The 22,064-nt window shown below is 37.7% G+C and overlaps 1 protein-coding gene across 4 annotated transcripts in view; it reads right to left on the reverse strand.

The window, feature by feature from the left end:
• The window catches only part of KCNK2 (potassium two pore domain channel subfamily K member 2), a 68,565-nt gene that overhangs the window by 35,176 nt on the left and 11,325 nt on the right, over positions 1 to 22,064 (reverse strand). For 3 of the 4 annotated variants that reach the window (XM_042051724.1, XM_042051725.1, XM_042051727.1), the window contains exons 2-3: positions 10,826 to 10,900; positions 9,979 to 10,171 (exon numbers count right to left, since the gene is read on the reverse strand). In XM_042051724.1, the coding sequence (XP_041907658.1) occupies positions 9,979 to 10,012 (34 nt within the window). In that variant the 5' untranslated portion in view covers positions 10,013 to 10,171; positions 10,826 to 10,900. Of the gene's footprint in view, positions 1 to 9,978; positions 10,172 to 10,825; positions 10,901 to 15,755; positions 15,901 to 22,064 lie in introns of those variants that run through there. The other variant, XM_042051726.1, reaches the window with a different exon arrangement.

Here is a 22,064-nt window from a genome sequence, read left to right on the forward strand (position 1 = left end):
TTTACTTTTGTATCATACACTTTGTTAAAGGCAAGAATTCTGGCCCACCTTGAAGAGGACAAGTACTGTCACTTTCTCCTTTGATTTTGTGGCTTGCACAGGCCCTTTCTCAGTAACTCACAGGACCACCATAAAGCCACAGCTGTCCCTTCGGGTAGCAATTGTCACAGCAATTGTCAGAAAGGACTCAGCTCCCAGCAGCACAGACAAAGAATGAGGGAAGCAGTAGCATGTAGTATCCCCTGAGTGTCTTGCTCCTGTTTGCTGATGGTATGAAGATACCTGATTGTGGCAAAAGTGTGAGAATGCCTATCATTTTTCATCATGTTATTTCTATATATACGTCTTTCCACTTCAGTCCCAGGCCAGATTATATATGCAACTGTGTTTTTTTGTACTCTTCTTGACCAATGGTTTTCAAAATTCCTTAAAATTATTACAGTAACATTTGAGAGTAGTCAATGTCTTATCTGAAGCACCAGAGCATTCTACTAAAGGCCTCAATAAAAGTTCAGTAGTAGTAGATATAATTTAATAGAGTCATAGAATGGCCTGGGTTGGAAGGGACCTTAAAGATCATCTTCTAACTCTCCTGCCATGAGCAGGGACACCTTCCACCAGACCAGGTTGTTCAGAGCCCCATCCAACCTGGCCTTGAACACTTCCAGGAATGAGACATCCACATCTTCTCTGGGCAACCTGTTCCAGTGCTCCACCACCCTCACAGTAAAGAATTTAATCCTATTGTCTAACCTAAACCAACTCTCTCTCAGTTTGAAGCCATTGCCCCTTCTCCTGTCTCTACATGCCCTTGTAAGTAGATTCTGTCTGTCTTTCTTGTAGGTTCCCTTCAGGTGCAGGTTGTAATTAGGTCACTCCAAAGCCTTTTCCAGGCTGAACAAACTAAATTCTTTCAGCCTTTCCTTGCAGGTGAGGTGACCCATCCCTCTTATCAACTTGGTGGCCTCCTCTGGACTCACTCCAACAGGTCCAAGTCCTTCCCATGCTGGGGATCCTAGAGCTGGATGCAACACTCCAGATGGGGTCTCAGCAGAGAGTAATGGAGAATCACCTCCCTCAATCTGCAAATTTGATTTGGTTCTTTGCGATAGCGCAGGTTACTCTAGAAGTAGCACATCTTTACAAAAAGTTTGTAATATAAGTTAATAGTTATTTTCAAAACGTTGCACTCAGCTCCAGTGTTTCATTTCTGCCTGCCTGGACTTCTTCAGAAGCAAACACTTATTCTGTGAGACATCAGACTACATACACAAGGCTCAGCCAGTAATGTGCACACTGCAGATGGACCCTGCTGATCTGCCTGCCTGTCTTTGGAGAGTTGGCCAGAGCAGTTTGGGCAGCTGCGGTGTTGTAGTACTTAAACATGATCTCACACAAATGTGTAACCACATGTTCAAGGCTCTGCCTCGTTCACATGAGAGCAACACTGAGGTGAAGGCGGATCTCTTCTGCTCTATGGATGGGTTCACAGGTACAAACAGCTTCCGTGGCCTCACTGACTCACACCATGAGAGCTCTCCAAAAAGGAGGTGAAGACCCAACCGTCAGACCTACTGAGGCTGTGCAACCTCAAGCCATTTGTTTATGGTTGGGGATATGATCTGGTCTCTTGTCTTCCATGTGACAGAGATCAATCTCTACGACCTCTGGTACAGTCCCTGCATCCCTCCTGCCACTCCAGGGATGGTGGTAACATCCCTGAATGGATCCTTGTCAACCAAGGAATGGCGGCAGAAGAAAATTTTGAAGGGATCCTGCAGCAACCTCCAGAGAGTTCTTCAGAGGTAGAGTTACAAGCCTGAGGAAACAAAATGTGGTGCCAGCACTTGCTTTACCATTCTATCAACTTTCCTATGTGTACATAAGTGCTCACAATACTCTAAGCTGTTTCGTGAGCAAATATAAAGCAAACGGTAGGTGGGAAAATTGAAAGATCTGTTTGAGAGAACAATGGCAATATTAGCAAGATAAAATCATTATGTAGGCATGTCTCCCAGTGAGGAGATTTTGTTTGTAGATGTATTTTTGTTAAGAGTAGGAACAAATTAAAAAAGTACTAAATAGAGCAGAGGAAATCCAAACAGATGCCCTTACCTCAACCAACCAAGAATCCAGTACACATTTAATGGCAAGTCAATGGGAATTTTGCCTTATTCAGGAGTGCTACAGTCCCAGACACCCTTAATGATAACATTCTTCATTTTATAAATTATACTACAACCCATACATTGTTTATCTTTGGTCATATAATGTGGTTTCTATTTAAATTTAGGTAAGAGTTTCACCAGTTTGCAACAGATTTGACCTTTCGCTCGCCTTTCTCTATTACCTACCAACATATTTTTTAGACAGTGATACATTTCAGGTTTGGAACATGATGAAAATGAAAACAGAACAACACAACAGCAGGCATTTTTCAGTGACATAAAGGAAAATAAAACTGGAGATCCTGTGATTACTGTGCAACTCAATGATTTTTAAATGAATAGTTCAGCAAGCAACACTCCATTATTCAAATGATTGTTAAGAAATATTTTTTTGGGGTATTACAGTTTATAATATGATACACCATTTACTACTCCAAAACTGTGAGGGAGAGAATGAGCCAAATAATATTTCTCTTAAATAATCTACACATACCATTTTTTAGTACAAACATACAAAATGAAAATACTTTTTTTTTTTAGCTTTGGTGCAAGGCTTAGTCCATGTTAAATACAGAAATAAGCAACATATTTTGGCTAAGAACAAGGGATTGGCAAGGTTTCTTCTATTTGTTGGTCAGTTCTGGACTGCTTGGTATGTTGGTACAGAATCCCACTGATTTTATATATGGAGACATAAATACTTAGCAGGCAGCAGGAAAAAGTGAGGTTATGAGCTTCCCTAAGTTGTTTTCCAGCTGATATATTTGTGTCCAATACATTGTCCCAGTACAACAACAACAACTAAAACTACCAATTCATTTTGTGGAAAAAACGTTGTTCTTCTCTGGGCTTCTCTTCTCACCACATATCATCAGTAAAAAATATCATATTATAATCTGAATTCTGATCCCAAAGTAAATAAAATAGTTTCCTAGTTTTGCCATCAAGCTCTTAAATAAGTGACTGTTTTAACTTGTGAAGAGTCCAAAACTAAGATAAAAACTGAATCGAGATGCAAAGAGATTTTAGGATGTATTTGGGGCTTTTAAATTGCTTTATATCCAGGCTCAAAATTTAAGGGAAATAGTGGGGGCTTTGTTACATGTAACCAGCAACAGGCACTCTTCATCTAACAGAGGTCAGGTTAATGTTTAAACAAGTAGTGTGGGATCTACTGATCTCTTAGAAAATTCCTTGACTAAGGACACTCCAAATGATGGTAATAGCCTTTAATTTGACCCCAAACCCAAACCTGTAGTTTTTGATGACTATCATTTTACTGACATATATTTAATTTTCAGGGACCATAATTTTTTTGAGTACTTATTCAAGGAAAAAATATCCTGTACCAATGAAAACAACTTTTGATTCTTTGCGACAGTCATATTTTAACATATTTCAAAGAAGTTTTTCATTCCTTTGAAAAGTGATGCTTGTGGATCTATAAATGAATTAAATCATTTGTTTAAAATCAAATGAGTGTCTTTAAAATATCCTCATTTTTACACCAAACAGGCAGAGCATATGAACCAATCCTGTATGGACACACCTTTGCTGTTCACCCTCTCTGGCACTAGAGATTTATCAGCCCTGTGGCCTCACATTTCTAGAGCACAGCCCTACACAAACAACACATTTCTAGAGCACAATTTCCTGCCTGCTGGAAGCAGACTTCAAAGTAGACTTTTGCCATTGTCACTTGTTTGTAAATCCATCTCCCAAGGCAGAATAGAAGATGTGAATCCACACTTAAAATCAGAAAGCTGCCTGGAAGTGCGACTTTGTGGCCCCGGCCTCAAAATGTGAAGTTGTCTGCTACAAAAGGACTATTCTTTCAGAAAAACAAAGAAGCTCTGAAGTCTTAGCTTTAATTTAAGGAAAAAAGAGCTACTCCATGTACCTTGGTATTTATTATGTATGCTAGATAGGGGTAAAAACATCTTCCTTTTAACTTTAACGTTAGTTAAAGCATTTTAGACATTATGCAATGGAGCAAAGGAGTGATGTTCTTTTTCTTTTTAAAAACATACTGGGGTATTTTTCAACTTGTTTTAACTTGAAATTTGCAAAATTTGATGCTTCAAGCTTGCTACTTGGCAATTTTTCTGTTTCATGCATCCTGAGTTTTTTTGTAATTTCTTATTTTTTTCTGAAGTAAATGTAGTCATTAGAATGGATTTCTGCTTGAAGAATTATGGACTGGCAAAGGAATTTTGCTTTTATGCCTAAGAACAGCCTGTCTTTATTGTTCTGAGAGTGCATGTTCTGGCAGAATGTGTGTTAAAACATATTTTAGACTGCAGTTATTAAAACCTCTTTCAATATTATAGAACACATGAGTCTTTTAAAAAAACCCAACAAAATAAACATTATTAGTTAGATTGCAGTGTCTCTGCAATGCAATGGATTTATTTCAAAAACTAAAATACAATCTTCCTTTTGGAATGCTGATTTCACTAAGGCTTAATAAAGAAAAAAGCTTACTGTTAATGATGCCCTGTAAACTATCAGCATTTCAGAAAAAAGATTAAAGTAAAAATCCAGAGCTTTTTCTGCCACAATTTTCTCTTATTTTACTGAAGTGGGGTTGCTTTACTTTAAGCACAGAAAGTATACAGGAGTTGAAAATTGCAGAGTTGTACAAAGGTCAGTTTGGTATAGTTTGATAGAGGCGAGAGTTTAAAAGCTCTCTGCAGAAAGCTCTGTTTCTTTTTGACAACACAGATTAGTTTGCCTAGACTAGCATTCAGTTCTCTTTTTCCCCAGGCCATACAGACTGAGCACTAAATATCACAGCCTTGTCACTGCTGGCTCTGGGCCACTCACCTTGTGGAAAAAAAACAGAAATAAGCATGTTTTGGGTCAAACCTTCTGACTGTTATGGCAGAAAAGAAGTAGTGGGAGGAGGGGGTCCCACAGTGCTGCTCTGAGCCTGCTTGTCAGTCCACCCCCCTCAGCTCATTTCCTGGAGGAGTGCTCAAAGGGCTGGCTTTGTACAGGTGAACAAAATGCGTGAAAAATCTAGTTTGCATAAGAAGTGTGCAAAAGGAAGGGGACTGCACCCCCTCGTTCTCTTTCACTCCTGTCTCACAACCCCAGCTCTGGAGCATCCACAAGGCAGGATCAACACGGAATCTAAGGACTGCTGATAGTCTTTGTTCTTTCTCCCTTTTCTGTCTTTATTTCTCTCCTCCCTTGCTTTGCCTGGGCCACACATGGCTGTCATATCCTACCCCATGCTCCATACTGAAGTTTGGTGTGGGAGCGGGGAGATTGTGTTAGTGTGTTGCGGCTTGTAAGCCAGCACCTTTGACAAGGCTGTTGTGGGTGCTGAGAACTTATTGAAGAGTACTGTACAAAATCCAAGGGCTTGTGGAAGTCTGCTGTAGAATTTAAGAGCTTGTTAGCCAACACCTTTAGTGTCTAAACAGTGGGCTGGGTGCCTGAGTTATGGAGGCTGCACAAGAAAGCAGAAGAGTTCCCAGACACATGGTTCAGTGTCTTTGTTCAGCCTGATGAGAATTTATAAGGAACATCACAGCCTCTGCTGATGGGTCAGGACACCTTGTTCCCACCACCAGGACCACTTGTTTTGACACACTGTATCCTCACACACCTGCAGGGCAGCACTTTGCCACAGTCACAGTCATTTACATAGAACAGAGCATCTACTTACTCCACTCAGTCCTAGTCACACCATTTCAAGCAATGAACAGTGACCAAACCAAGCCAAATTCCATCTCCTTCCAAAGCACTGGACATGAAGCTGAACATGGAAGGTAGGCTGGTGTCGTGCAACTGTTACCACTGATTTTGATTTAGGAGAGTGCTAATGCAGCAATGCTTCTGGAGGCCAAAACTCAAAAGTCACAGGCAATTTTTAATCAGTACTTATTCCAAAAAATCACACTGGACAATAATACCCAAACATTTTGGATTGTTTATATCAACAGGAAACAGATCCTGCTCAAATTTTGTGGGTTTTGTTAGTCAACATTAGCAGGCAGAACAGTTAGGAAAGGAACTCTTAGCTTCTGGCCTAAACTCCTGGGGCTGTGAAAGAGGAAGTCAAAAAAACCCAGCGAAGTTGTGCTGTGGAAACCTGGACTACAGTATATTACATTTCACTGTGAACCTGCATTTATCTTTACAGGAAACACTTCAGGAATAAAAATATCCCTCTCCCAGCCCACTCTGACCTCCCTTTAGAAAGATAGGCTCTCTTTGAGTAACTCAAAAAATCAGAGACGGACAATTGTCTCAAAACTTGAAACTGCTTAAAAGTGGTCACAACTACTTTAAATCATGTACTTTTTTTCCTCTCCACCAGTGAAAAATAAAGAACGATGTAATAAATAAAACAATGGAAGGAATCCAAAAAGGTATTTGTCTTCATGTTATTTTGTGGCTTACCACATCATACTGAAGATTTCAGCATTATACCATGTTGAAGGTTATGTGAATTTGCCTGCCAGAACAGTGGTTCCTATCTCTTCCAAAAGTGGATGTAGGAAGTAAATCCTCTCTTTTAATTGCAGACTAGTTTAGATGGGAAGTGATTGTGCATACAAGAAAGTTAAACTACCATCTATTTCATCTATGTCAATCAATCATATTAAAATAAAAATACGAAAAGCCTGCTTAATCTCAACACGATGCCTCTCAAATTCTCAAACACGCTTTGTCAGTACTGCAGATCTTCTTGACTTCATACTTGACAGGTATTGGGAATTAATTTCCATCTGGTTTTTTGTTCAATCTTTTCCAAACCCTGACACTTTTTCTTCCGCCAGACATTTTTCAGCTTTCCCTTGTTCCTGCACTTGGTATACTTCCAAATTCAAGATCTTGACCAAGTGGAATTCTCACCAAGGCCCAGGAGAAATGCAAAAAACACATACTAAGCATACATAAATTTAAATAATCTTTGCAATCTAAGTCCTTACAGCTGTAGGGCTGACAAATGCTCAGCTGTATTTGTTGATGCAGCTCCTTAACTAATCTAGAAAACAAGAAAGGTTAAAGACCAATGAAAGAGAGGCTACAAGAATGAAACAGCATTCCTTTGGCTGCAGCATGATCTAGGATGTTCTAAAAATATTTGCAAGGTGAGCAATTAGCCAAACAATGACTGCCAATTCGGGGGCAGTCTTCTCCTCTTTCTCCTCCACTTTCCAACATAATGCCTATTTCTAAGGCATTTAGAAATACCAGAAATATTTTTTTCCTTCCATTCTTCTAAAAGACTTTTACCTCAGCTTCTCCAGCATCCTCAGAGAAAGATGCTGAGCTGCTGTTTGTGCTATTAGACTGCTTATGATTTTTCCTTGTTTCCATTCTTATTTCACCATTCTTAATTTAGATTATGGCTTTTCTGGAAACAACTGTCATGCAAATACTGAAATAGCATCAATAACCCAAAGGATGTACATATTAAATGTTCATTACACACAACCTTCACATCCTGTCTGATCTTGTTGGCTTGTGTGCGTTATGTTTTATTTTTCATATTTAAAGTGTTTTATGGTATTTACCCCCACGTTCCCCCCATATGGTGCAGCAACTTTCTTTTGACATCTATTCTAATATACCCTTCAGATTTAATGCCACAGGTAAGATACAGAAAAGGCCTATATTCTGCTAATCCAAGCTCCTATATGAAACTTCCACTTCAGAGAAGACAGAGTTGCTACTTCCTTCCCTTTACTTTTGAAAAGTACTTTTGGGTTTTGAATATTAAGTTGGTGTAATTTCCCCCAATAGGCAGCAAATAACTGAATCTATATTCACACATTCTATAAAAAGCAGATTGCATAATATAGCATGATGGTTCTATTCCATTATGCTTCATTACTAGGTTGGAAATTACTCACACAGTAGGTTTTTCTCTTTAGTATTCTATCATTCTAAATTATGGGTGCACTTTAGGTTACTCTTCATGTTATTTTGTAGTAAATAATCTAAATACAATTCCTGCCTGGCACCGTACTAACAGCAACACCTCCCTTCCCAGGTGGTCCTGGAGCCTTACTTGAATTCTAGCCATGTAATTACATTCAACCTGCCTAAGGTCTCCTTTAGACCTTGCAAATGTATTCTTCATTTGTCATGATTTTACAGTGGTGCCTCAAGCAACAGAACAGCTACACTTGGATGCTACAGCAACCTTGGTACTTCGGTGTAACTTACTTCAGCTCTTTTCCATGCCTTTAAGATTCATGGGAAAAAAGTGATCATGGGATAAAAACCTGTTAGAAAATAAATTGGTGATGGTGTTTGGTTTCAGTATTTAAAAATAAATGGTTGAGTACATCAGCTTCCTAAAGATGCAAAACTGCTCATTCCTCAGCTGTAATGCTCATGGTTGACAGGTTGTCTAAAGACTCTGACATGAGAAAGCAATGTTAAACTAAATCTAGAGAAAAGTATGTAATCACTAATAACCCCAAGACAGCAGAGCAGGAATGAAGTAAAACAAGGAGAAATCACCAGCAGGCTGAGACTTTTCAATCAGCAACTCCAGACTGAACATCCACCTCTGTGGTACACACCTTAAAGCAGTAAAAGCAGTATAAGATTACAGTTCTATTATTTCAAGGGAAAGTGATCCTTCAGTTAACAGGGCTAAGTATTTCGGAAGGCATCACTTCAGCATGATTAAACATCTAAAAGAAAGACAAATTCTAGTTCGCTTTCAGACACATTGAACAGTATACAGTAATTCAAAAGGGATACAAAACTGCAATCAGCAGAACTGCATCAGAGAATAAAGTTCTGTTGCATGGCATTAAAGGTTCCACTACGAAGGCAGTAAGTTGTTGATGCCCAATCCAAGATTATTTATTACTCAAGATTGTGTTGACCCTTATGCTCTGTGAGGACTACAGGCAACCAAGCAGGAGGAGAAAATTCCTGCTTACAAACAAAAAGCAAATACATCATATTGGAAGTAAGCAGATATTTTCTAAATTTTGGGGGGGGGGGGGGAAGGCAAAAAAACACCTCAAAAAAGCAAGGGAAATATTCTGAACCCAGTTTCTTTTTCTAGTAGCTCAAAAGACTCATCTCTAATTCAGAAACCTACAGTACAAGTCCCTGTCCCTTGTCTGATAAAGACCTGCAAACAGGTTTTCCTCTTTCATTTGATCTAAGCACTGAAGCATTAATTTTTTCTTTGTAAGATTTTGACTGATATTTCCTCAGGGCCTGAGAAAACTTTCCAGTCCTAACTTACATACCTGCTGGTAATTCCCAAACAGAAATTCAAGGACTTTTAATATCTGACTGCGGTAGGGACTATTTACATTAAGGTTTTTAAGTTAAAACAATGCTTTAAGTGTTGTTTTTTGGATAAAGATCACTCTATTCAACAGTTTCCTAATTTCCAAGCTCCAAATTAGTCGTCACATTGTTACATGTAAATAAATATGCACAGTATATAAGTGATGTTTGTGATCAGGACAAAGGGTATCTTCAGCTTCCCAAATAAGCATTCTCAGTAATAACGTACTGGATAAGTGGTCTAATTTTCCTAAATACCATGCAGATATAGCAAATCTTCAATATATATACAAGTGCTGTGTCTAAACAGACCTTCCTACAAAATTGACATTTCAAAAAAAGGTCATTAACTAAAATAAGCCACCCTTATGTAGAATGGATCTATATGTCATTCAGGCATTTTCTATAATTCAATTCTTAATCAATTAATCTAATTCTTCATTCTAGTTCACCATCTCAATAATGGAGACTGATTAAAACCTGCAATGCTTAACTAAATAAAGTATTTGTCTTTAGTAGCGGTACTTACAGTAAAAATTATGTCTTGCTTGTGGGTTCCTCATTTGGTGATGTAATATTCAGAAGTCACCATGCTTTTGTTCTAAGATACAGCATTTTCTTTATTGCTGTCTTGAAGAAGTCTTCTGAACAAGTCATCTCGTCATAACATATTCTTGTCCGAAACACTCTTGTTTTCTCTCTCCGTATTTCCTGTCCAAATACTAAATACACAAGTAAAGGTAAACTGGTAAGTTACTAATTATGACATGTGGCATTTATAGAATGTTTTAAATGTTCCTAGTACTTTACAAAGGGCAGCTGATAAACACGTTAGGAAGTGCTTACAAACCTGAACCAAAATTACTTGAGTCTCTTAAAAGATTGAATAATTTTATCTGAAATATTCCAGAAGGTTTAAAAAGAACATACCTTCTTTAAAATAATAAATGAAAGCTAGTGCTCCCATTAATTCTTCTTTTCTTAAGCATCATTCACGTGAGCCATATGCAGCATACAGTCTAATTGCTGCTGAAAGGCCCCCAGGACGGCAGGTGTGCCTCCAAGTAGAAAATTTGTTCCATTGTTTAAAGAAGGAAGATGTACATTGCTACAATTCCTTTTCTTATTTATGAGTTTCCTAAGGAGCAGTGACAAAATAGGCTCTTTTCTCAACTGTTATTGATCAGGACACTGATGAAGAGTTAGTGGTCTTAAGGAGGGAATAACATAATCCTTAGAATTTGGTTTTCTTTTTTGTAAGTATTTTTGAAATTTAATTGTCTCCCCCATCCCTCCTTCCACCCCATGTGCTACAATATCATGAATATGTCAGATACACATTTTGAAAAAGGATCCTGATTCATTTAGGTCCTTACCTTCCGTTGTACACAGACTTGCCAAGTTCAGATGTCATGAATTTGAGGCATACGGCTTATATTTTCATTGAATTCCTTAAAAGAAAACAATTTGTTGCAATTATTCCATATTCTAGAAAATCATATCACAGAGGAATCTTACACAGAAGATCTGGTCTGCTAGTCATAATATTTGTGAAAATATAATTGTCACAACAGTCACCTAACAAAGCAGAGAAAGAATAGCATTTTAAGTAATGTGGTGATATGGCAGTCATATAATCTTATTCTTAAATTTCTGACATATTTTAAATATCTGAAGATATGGTGAGGGATTAAGAGAGTGAATGTAACCATCTCTCTCTCTCTCTTAAATATTCTGTATAATCCACTCGTAAATATATGCATCCACAAAAAGGGAATATCTTCATCAGCAAAAGAAAGTCTAGCTTGACCTCTGGGATTTTAAAATGTAGCCAAACAATTATGAATGCTTCATTTTCAAGCCACTATTTAATATCCAAAGTCTTTTTCAGGCAAGAGATGAACTCCAAAATAATACAATCAGAAAAAACCAGCACCTGTTTCTGAAGGCTGTGTTACAGAGAACTCCTATTTCCCACTCCTATTCAATGAAAAATGAACTTTTTCTCATGAATTTCACAGGTTGCTAATATGGACCGAACCAGAAACAGAACCATGTGTGATAGAATTAAAACATAGTGCTCATGTACAGTCATATGATGTCATTTCTGAAGATTTTCACAGAAGTTCTTGATAGGGAGAAGCGCCATATGTGAGTCCCTGTGGTAGATACTTCAATAGTTTCTCACACCTAAATTTCACAGCTTTCCACCAGGAGCTCTAATATTTTGCTTAAAGCCTTGACATCAGGCAAACATTGTAGACTACCAGGGTTTTTTCTTCTTTGATTGTTAGTCTTTTGCTTGCAGTTAAAAGTTGGAACTATGAGTTGTATTTGACAAAGGCCAAACAAAATAGGAACACAATAGTATTTTTTTGACTTTGAAACTTTATTCTTACCAAGAGCCGGATAACTATGGTGGAGATGGACATGCAAATTAAAGGAAAATCTGCCTTGCAGCAAGACTTACCAGTGTGTTATTTGTTACTAGTAACTAGTGTAAGAAGTTCTTTAAATTAGAGAATGTTTCTATTTTTGTGCATTTATAGTACAGGATCCCAGCTACTCTGTAAGTAACTCAACTGTTCTGATAGACACTGCTGCTCTGCTCCCATTTAATTTGAAGTGATACAGAAATTTTCATCCATCCTTCTGTCTCTCTGTGAAAACAAACTTGTACATGCTACCACCTTAAGAACCGACCAAAATCAATACCACAGAAAACCAAGCCCCAGGAATTTAAGGTAAAAAACAAATATGGAGTTCTTAGAACTACAAGAATGACCAAAGGTGGTCAAAGCAAGCCTGAAAGTATAAATGATCATGAGAGATTTTCCACACAGCCTGTGTTTCTGCTCTAATTCTGTTTTGATTGCTTGGCTTTTTTTTCTACAGGCAAGACCATTTTTCTGGTGTGCATGTTTATGAAAATGCTTTCAGATGATTGATTCTCTTCACTGGGGCCATTTTTGATCATTTGGTTGTTACAGAAGCACACAAATTGCCTGGTCTCACTTCTCATTTCTGTTAAATTGTGTAACTCATTTCTGTGAGCAATTGCCACAACTCCCTATAAATCTCGTGTGCCTGCACATGGGTACTGACAATAATTAGAAAAGTATGAATTGAGTTCACTTCATATGAGACAGTTAATGAAAATCTTCATGTGTAAATCCAGAGCAGGAGTTAGACTCTATGAATAAGAGAGTAATTGACAAGTTTTCTTGGAATTCCTAAGGGAATGAGATCTCTGCTGGGTTTTCCACTGAGAATTAAGGCAGATCAAATTATCTTTTCTTTGATAAAATAATCCAAATCTCATTTGTAGCCTAAGATTATGCAGCCTTAACTCTGATATCAAATCTCTTCATGATCTTCAATTTGAGTAATTTGCATTTCCTAGAAACTGAAAAAAGCATTACAGCTAGTATATCTTATATTAATTTCAATCTTGTCCTTACCGTCTATTTCCTTCCTTTCTTTTCCCTATTCTTTTCTCTCCGTCACCAAAAACATTTTTTCAGGAATCTCTTTAGTCTCTGCTGTAGAACACACTTAGATAGCCCAGAAGATTTTCATGTCAGATAGAGAAATTTTAGGTTTAGAAAAGCCCCAATAATTAGTTCCATACATTTATCTGCTTTAAGAAAAGATTTGGGCTTTTTTTTCCTTTATCCTGTCCTCTTGTCCGTTTATCTATATTTTATTTCCTGTGCTGACTGCAACTTGCAGTTGTGAATATATTCCCCCAAAAGTCCAAATTATGCATTTCAATAGAGTTCAAGAATATTCTTAACCCCTCAAAAGTGCTTTACCTGTCTCTCTTCTTCCATCAAAAACTCCATGAATCAATTCCAAGTTTCTTCTGGTGTAATTTTAGCATATGAAAATACAGTCAGTTTTGACTGGTGTCCCACAGCCACACACAATGCATACACACAGCAATCTGGGCTTTGGAGCAGAGAAGCAAAGTACACCAAATCTTGGAATTGACCCCAGAATCATTTTCCCTATTGTACCAGAAAAATTTTTACTGTGCTACATCAGCTAATAGAAGACAGAAAGCATTCAAAGTTTCTGCCTTCTAGCATAAGGTATAAACCTGTTGACATACTGTATTGGAATAAATAAAACCGATTACTCAAATTGCCCTTCTCTGAAGAAGGTAATAAAAGACTTTACTGCTGACAAAGTTCAGCAAAGTTCAGATGCTTGCCTCACACCTAAGGCATGGAAAGCTACCAAAAATACATAGAGGAAACACTTGAATGTCCCACAAGACAATTAACACCACCCAGTTACTAAAAATACTAGGCTAAAGATACCACTTACTTCATCATCTGGGGTAACTGGCCTCAATTCTCAGTATCTGAGAAAATGGGCCAATTCCAAACATAGCCCAAGTTCAAAGCCAGTGCGCAGAGACACCTGAACACATGGGAATGTTGTTCCTTCAAAGCTTTATCCCGTGAGCACTCTTAGTCCTTGTCAGGGGGTTAAAAAACAAATAATCAGACCTCAACATCTTCCTAAACACCAACATCTTCCCCTCTGTCTTGCATCTGATGTCATTTTCCTCCTGACCAAAACCAGCTGAGTTTCAGGAATTGCAGGTGTTGATTTTAACCGAACTCTCTGAGCTGAAAGAGAGTGCTCACATGCTGTCTTACAGTGAATCAGCTTTTAATGAGCTCTTGTTTGCCACATCTTAGCTTCTAGCTATTACTACTCACATCAGCCACAATAGCTGAAAATTGTCCTACAGGTAGGCTGTAAACCTGCTAACCCTTGAAATGGGCAAGTTTAGCATTTCAGCAAGCAAGCCCTAAATGAGCTTGGGGAAATAAACCAGGAGTGCACTCTTTGACTGAATCTGTGACTTTGTTGAAATGACAAATGTTTTCCTTATTTAAGTAAAGGCATCAATTATACTGCCCTGTGAAGACACAACTTTCCTATAAGTGTATTGTTTTATATATTCATACCAGATATGCCATTTATGGGGATAAACTGCACCACTGAAAGACTGACATTATTATGAGTAAGATATTCAAAGCAAATATTTTTCTTATCAAATCCTATCAGATTAATTTAATTCCTTTAGTAATCAGTGACAAAGAGCACTTTGTAAAATTCCCACATGCAACTCTTAAGAGTTAGAAATGCAAACTATTTCTCTAAATAAAAATTTGTCCCCTCTCAAAGACATATGCATCCTAAATAACCAATCTTCTATACACAGGTGCCACAATGCTTCTCCATTCAATCTTGTATTATTTTACTAAGGCAATATTGACTGTATTCTACTGTAGAAATACAAATCCTTGGGCAAAATAAGATACCTTAACTGTGCCAGAACTGGAAGAATTAGGGATAAAACTGCTCCTGCATAGTACTTCAGCCCCTGAATTGCACATCAATTACAGAAAAGTCATACAATACCTACAAAATTCTGATCTACTGATACTATTGGAGGGTAAAGGTTTGAACCTATGCACGTTCAACAGCACCACAGGTAAAACTGTAGTATCGGCACCATTGATTTCAGGTATAATTAAAGTACTTGTGATGATGATTTTGTTTTCATCTAAGAAATAGGAGAGAGATCCAGAGGAATTAAAGTGTGAATTTTAGATGCAAAATTATATTTTTAAAGGCATAAACATCTATGTGCACCTGTTGGCACAAGAAGTATTATTAAACAATAGGAAGATTTTTTGTGTTTTCATATTACATATTACACTGACACAAAACCACAGCTGCAGAGAAAATAAAAGGTGATGAACCAAAAACTGAAAAGAAAATTATTTTCCCTCAGTGTGACAAGAATTTAAAAGATCCAAATGAGTATAAGCATTTATGTGACTATTTTTATGTAGAAGTATATCCAGAATTATGTACTTGTTATGAAAGGTGCAAAATAAATTGTTTGTATCAATTCTTAATAAAATTTTTACTAATTTAAATATTTACTAGTATTTAAGCTATTAATGATATTAAAAGTGAAAGAGAGCCACAGGACTAAGGATGGATATGGAAGAATAGAGCAAGAATGAATATGAGGAAATAGCACTAGAATGCAATAACAGAAAGACTAAGAAGCAAAATGAGTTTTAAAAGAAATGATTGATTAAAAAAAAAAAAAAGAAACCAAGAAGAGATTCTATTAATACTTCAAAATTTAGTGAAAAACAAAGGAAAGTACAGATTCCTTACTTCAGAAGGGAAAAAGGAAACAACAGATGACTCACAAAGGTTGAAGCCTAACGAAATAAGGAAGACTGCAATTAACATAGTCCTACTCACCTTGCTAAGCTGGAGTTCCCCCCAAGAAAAAGACACCCCATGTCTCCATGGAAGAATCTATGTAACCGTGAGGTAAGTTACTGGCAGTCACCAGGTTGGTTTTAAATTAATATTTATGCTGTGGCCATGAATGTCTGGGAAGGAAAAATGAACTGTTATGGCCATTTTACATGGAACAGTGTGGCATGAGAATGTATTTGGCTTTTAGGGGAAATTATAGGAGTATGACAACTTGTGTTTCTAAGAAAAGCATTCTCATCTTGAATGATATTGCATCAGCCTTAGAAATGGCCTCTTAGCCAACAGTTAGGGGAAGGAATGAGTGCTCACAAAAAGGCTGCCAATTTGGAGGGGAGAATGGAGTATGAAAAGGGAGAAATTTGGGTAACCAAGAAGCCAATTCCATTCTGTTTTATCTGGCACAGCTTTCAGCTATTTACTGCATTCATTTTTTCTTATAAGATCATCCTCCTCCAAAGAAGAGAGAAACAGCCTTTCCTTAAGCAGATGATCTCTTCATACATGCTCATGAACTGCCAATTTCAGCCCAGCCAAGGATGGATTTTGAAAGCTGGATTCTGTTCCTCCTGGATGAACAGAATCAGATGGATGCTGTCTGCAGCTAGATCTGCAGTAACTTGCTATGCCCAACAGGTCTGTGGAGCTAGGATTGATTTGAAGACTGTGAGACTGTATCGCTAGAAAGAGACAGCATAAATCCATATCCCTAGCAGGAAAATGGAGTTATTTACTGTCACTTTTCAGAAACTGACTAAAACTTTGTTTCAATTATACAAGAGAACATTTCAGTTATAGAAAAGATGGGTGCTTTTATATATTTGAGGCAGATGGATCGCTGCTGTGTCTTAGAAAAAGTGTTGCATGTTAGAAAAACAATAACCTATAAGATAACATTTAAATATTTACACACAAAATAGGTGATGCCAGACACTCAAACATTTCACACGTCGTTTGCATTCAATTAAGCTATTTTTTTGGATGATGGCAATGAGACATTAGGAAATTGTAATGAGCCTTTCTGATGAGTCTGACTTCCATCCAAGTAGCATCTCTGGAGCAAGACTGGCTTCCTAAGTTGTTCACTTCCCTACCACCCACTCAGAATTTCTGCTGTAAGTCTCAAATCTACATTGCTATAGTAGAGAGGTGAAAAATCTTACCCGAGAAACATCAACACATAAATGGATTGAACCAAGAGCCTGTCTAATAGCTACATCTGTCTTTCAGTGCTGCTAGGCAGTCTATTCCAGATGGTGGGGGTGCTGTGAACATCTCCAGTTGCCTTCATCTGAAGGAAGGCAAAAGCTCCATAGTCCTTTGAAAAGGTCAATATTAGTGACTCTCTCGGTATAAGCATTAAGAAAATCCAAGCCGGCAGGTTGCCTATTATTAAATACAATAATTATATTAATGGACATCCATTACAGATGTAACTCATCCTTTCTAATGGTTTCATAATCATGAGGAACAAAATTATTTCTATTTCCCATGGAGTACATATGTCAGATTTAACGGTCTGAAAGATGAATAAGAACTGAGCTGCTACATCCAAGCTAGCATCCACGAAAATCAAAATGTTCTCCACTGCACTTAAACAGAGGGCATTAGATATTTTCAGGTCATGATCTGAAACATGATATAGTGTTTTGCCCAAAAAGCAAAAGAAATAAACAGAAATATTTCCAGTCATTTCTATACAAAGGATAGAGGATTGTTGTGAATCTGTTTAAATCTGTAGCCAAACTATTCCAAAGGACAAGGGACTTCAATGTTGCTGTGAACTGTATTGTTCTTCCATGGACTTAGGGGTATTTGGGTTCTATAAATAGATTGTTGAAAGCATGCCTTTCATCCTACAGCAGTACAGGGAGATGCTGCTAACTGGTGCACTTGAGGAAGGGAATTTACTTTTCACCAATTCACCAGGTGAGGGAAGAGTCATACCAGAACTGGACCCTGTTCCTGCTGCCTCCTGTGGCGTTAGTTCCACAGTCAGGAAGAAGTCTTATGGGGATACAGAGGTGTCCTCCTACTCCTGTGACCAATAAATTTACATTTCAAGGCCAGCAACAATCAGACTAGATGGGAAAAAAGAGATATAGGCAAGGAAAAAAGAAAAAGATAAAAGAAATACAGGAGAGGACTCCATCTCTACTACATGGACTACAGCAACTTGGACAAGCAAGCTGAAGACAGGGACAGGAAAACTGAAGAAGTTTTCACACCTTTTGTCTATCTCAAAACCTTTATAAGCTAAGGTGGTTTCAACTGACCCAGGGAAAGCTAAGGAATATGTCAACAGGGCAATGTAAGTAACCAAACCCAACTCAATTTTCTTGCCACCACTAATAATCATAACAGGAGCAGTTAACCCAATTCCAGCCTTAGCCTCAACCATTAACTTTTGCAACAGAAATAAATGTTCCTTCCCACATTGCTGGAAATCTCTGCAGCAGCTCTGTCACAAGTAGCAAGAGAAAAACTGTTTGACAACCTTGTTTAGCCTTTATCTTCCCCGTGATGTGGAAATTATATCTCTCTGACCTTTTTTTCTCACCAACCTGTCATTTTACGTGTTGTCTCTGCATTTCATCCAAATGTTGCCAGTTACCAGAAGAAAAAAAAAAATCATCACACATATCCCTAAATCCAGCTGAAGGCACTAAATGTAACAATGTGATGAAATGATACCAATTACATTACATTAAAAATCCAAGCACCTAAAAGCATGAAAATAAATAATTAAGAACATCAATCTGCCGCCCATGATATCACCACATTATGCCTGTTTCAACATAACACCATTAACTGTCACACCTTGATTTTTTTAAAAATGTATAATTTTGTTTTCTTGATGTCAGTAGCTAAATCTGTTCACTGAGAAGATTGGGTTCTGGGTGGAAGGTATATAGAAACAGGAAAAATATAGGAAGAAATGTTATTTAGCTGTTAGAAATAAGTAGTATTGAATATAGTACCTTGGCTTATCCTGTCTAATGGGAAATGAAAGGCATGAGGTACATTAACTCGAACACAAAATGCAGTGGAGGTCTAGCAGAACCAGAAAAAAAAGGCCCAACATACAAAGAAAACCAGAGGCAGGATGATCATTTAGTCCAGGCATAGGACTGCTGTAGAACAGCTTCTCCAGCGAAGACATTCTAAACTTGCAAATGACCATCCCCACCCCTAAATCTCAGCGTTTTCTGCCAAGCTTATATTGTGTCTAAGCAGTCAAGCCATGCTTTTGGAAGGGGAAATGAATCATCTATTATTATTTTACACCAGGTCATTCAAAGCAGAAAACTTAATCTGACCTCTTTAATGTAAGAACGCTATATTTTGGTCATGCCAACCTGAACTTTTCTGCATAAAACTGGTATAATAGAGTTCTAATAAGCATTCATACAAATATTTACAATTCAGCAATTGCAGTTATCTTTGTATTCTCTTTTTTTAAACCAACAAGGGAAATTTCACAGAGATGAACATGCAAAACACACTTCAAAACTGCATTCACAAGTCTAAATTTCACATTCTCACATGCAGGAACTGGGACCTAATCTGAAATCAGTCTCTTTTACAAGTCCATGGGAACCGTGCCATTCACTTCACTCCTGTTAGAATATCACCTATGTACCCATTTAACTCAGGGGCTAAAACATCAGGACTGAATTTTGCAGGCTTGCTGTTGCACAATATTTTTTATTTGTTACTGTTTAAGCAGAACTCCTTGAAGTACTTGAGAGACTGCTCATGTTATCTGAACCATTATCCTAAAGGGAGACATGAATAGCTTTGAAATGATTCAGGTAGTATCTGGAAAAATACATGAGAGAGATGAAACCTGAAGATGGATTTCACAAGGTGAAAGAGAATAGATCATACTGAATTATTCATCCAGCTCCAAACATTGATTAAATCTATAGCTGGTAGCTGAGGGCTCAAGCCAACACAGATTTACAACTGAACAAAATTTAGTACCAGAAATAGTTCCATCAGTAGTGTTGCAGAACAAGCTGCAGATTCTCCTTCTCTCATTTTTGAGATACACTCAGTTAAGATCTTATTATCATGCTTATATAAGAGAGGGGGAGAAGAGGACTTAGATTTTTCTAACTTGCAGCTCAAAGACAATAGATGCCTCTTTGCTTTACAAAAAGAGACTATTCTATAACATTATTTTGTTGTAATAACAGAAGTATGTAAGTTCAGGCAGTATGTGGAGATGACTTTAAAACAATGTTACCTATTGATAAAAGAATATGGATAGTTTGTTTAAATTCTTGAAGCTGTGACAGGAGCAGACAGAAGTTACTTTCTGTCTTTAAGTTGGCAACATCTGAGTAGTTGCTACTTGTGAGTGGGAAGTCATGGCCGTTGTAGGAAGCAGGATACCTGACCTGAGCAGTCAAGAGTCTAAAATGATTTAGAAAGTCATGTGCCTTATGTCCTCTAAAATTTATAGAAATATAAGTGTTGCACAAGTAGGCTTGATAAAATCAGACTACTCTCATGGTCTCTTCCTAACGCACATGGCAGACCTCTGCTGGTGTACCAAGCATAGATTCAATCATGCAAGATGGTTCTTGGGAGACACAGCTTGTTGTTTGTGTTCTGCATATGGACAGTTTTCTTAAGGGAAGCCAAGTGCTGATGAAATGCCATGGCTTTTCAGGCTCCCTTTTTCTTGATGACTATATATTCTGAAGTTTAATATGTCAAACTGGAGGAGTAAGATGCAGCAGAATGCCCTACAAAGTGCCATGATTTCTGTACCAGTACAGTGCATGCATATATGTAATCTATACTGAAATGACATTTGGCATCCACACACTTTCTTGTGTTCTTTAGGGCACAAAAGCAAACAAAGAGAAGTCATCTTTATTTTGCTTTTTTTCAACAGAGAAACTAGAAAATGTCAGACTTGACTTGTGCATAACACTTTCAAAAGATTCTCTAAGTCAGTTCTCCTCCTATTTCATTTGGTTTTCTATTGGCAGAATTATATTTGCTTGAATGGAATCACTCTTGATCTACTCAAGTATGAGAACAAAACAATCTAATTCCTTTGTCTTTTCCAAATCAGCATTGTTGTGATACTCCCAGTTCTTTCAACACTTCTATGATTTTCAAAAAATATCGTGGTACAAAAACTAGTCTTCTTTAATCTGTGCTATCTTGGTCAAATTCCAAGCTGCATGTCATTTTTGTTGCTAATATTACCTCATTTCAAAATAAGGCTTTGTACATTTTTTCAGCTCACAACTTTCCTTAATATAATTGCTATAATTGTACTTTAGCAGGAGCGCTTGAATGGTTGAGAAAAATATCTTATTAAATCAATGATAAAGTAGGGACTGAATAATTATATGCTGGAAGGGGATAAAATACACCAGCAACTGTACGTGACAAAGGTTGCAAAGTGCTTTGATGATCTGACTGTGGCTCTCTGATTGATGAACAGCAGTAGATATGCATAAAAGAGTGTGGGTGCCTCGAATGTGTCTCTGCCTTCAGAGAAGCCAGAGAAAAGGAAAAACAAAGTGCTTTGCAGAAACCCACTCTCTTGCCTGGACTGATATGCATACAAAATAAAGAATATGCATTAAACATGAGTGAGTGGAATGCAGAAAGTATATGTCCTCATATATACTCTGTTTCAGCATATTCATCCAAATTAATCTCCTGTGCTATTTCTGGGTAGCCATTTAACACAGGACAAATGTGGCTCGCTCTTGACTTGTGTTCTGACATGAACCAAACCAGCTACAATAACTGTGAAAAACTAGGAGATCCAATCCCTTAATCACCTGGGGAGAAGTGGCAGTGCCAGGTGAAAGGGTATGCAGCCACTCTGCCAGAATTGATCAGGGAATTCACTACAAATATTCACTGCAATTCCAGTGGCAGAAGACACCAACAATGACCTTTCTGCACCTCTGTGGCCTTGCTGAGGCAAGCACTCCACCTTTTCCCAGACTCCGTGGGACAGACAGAGATCAATTCCACACAGCTTCAGCTGCCACAAATGTGGAAAAAACTTAACCATAAGAATTCAGCCGGAAAGGAGAGCTTTGAGAATCTGCAGAACACAAGAACCACAGTAAAACACTTCCCTCTTTGTAGTATCTGTACACACCAGTGTCTGCACTGGAAAACACTCCCAAAGAGCATTCCCTGGGAACAACATTAATATCTGCACTTTCTAGGACAGCAGCCCAGTCTTTGCAGTTGGTGTTTTTGAAGGGTTGCATGGCAAATATGAAAACAAATTTTGGCCAGTAT

The sequence above is a fragment of the Corvus kubaryi genome, unplaced genomic scaffold (assembly GCF_017639235.1).
Source record: "Corvus kubaryi isolate FWS band 111438036 unplaced genomic scaffold, C.kubaryi_AGA036_p1.0 76, whole genome shotgun sequence".
Lineage (NCBI taxonomy): Eukaryota > Metazoa > Chordata > Aves > Passeriformes > Corvidae > Corvus > Corvus kubaryi.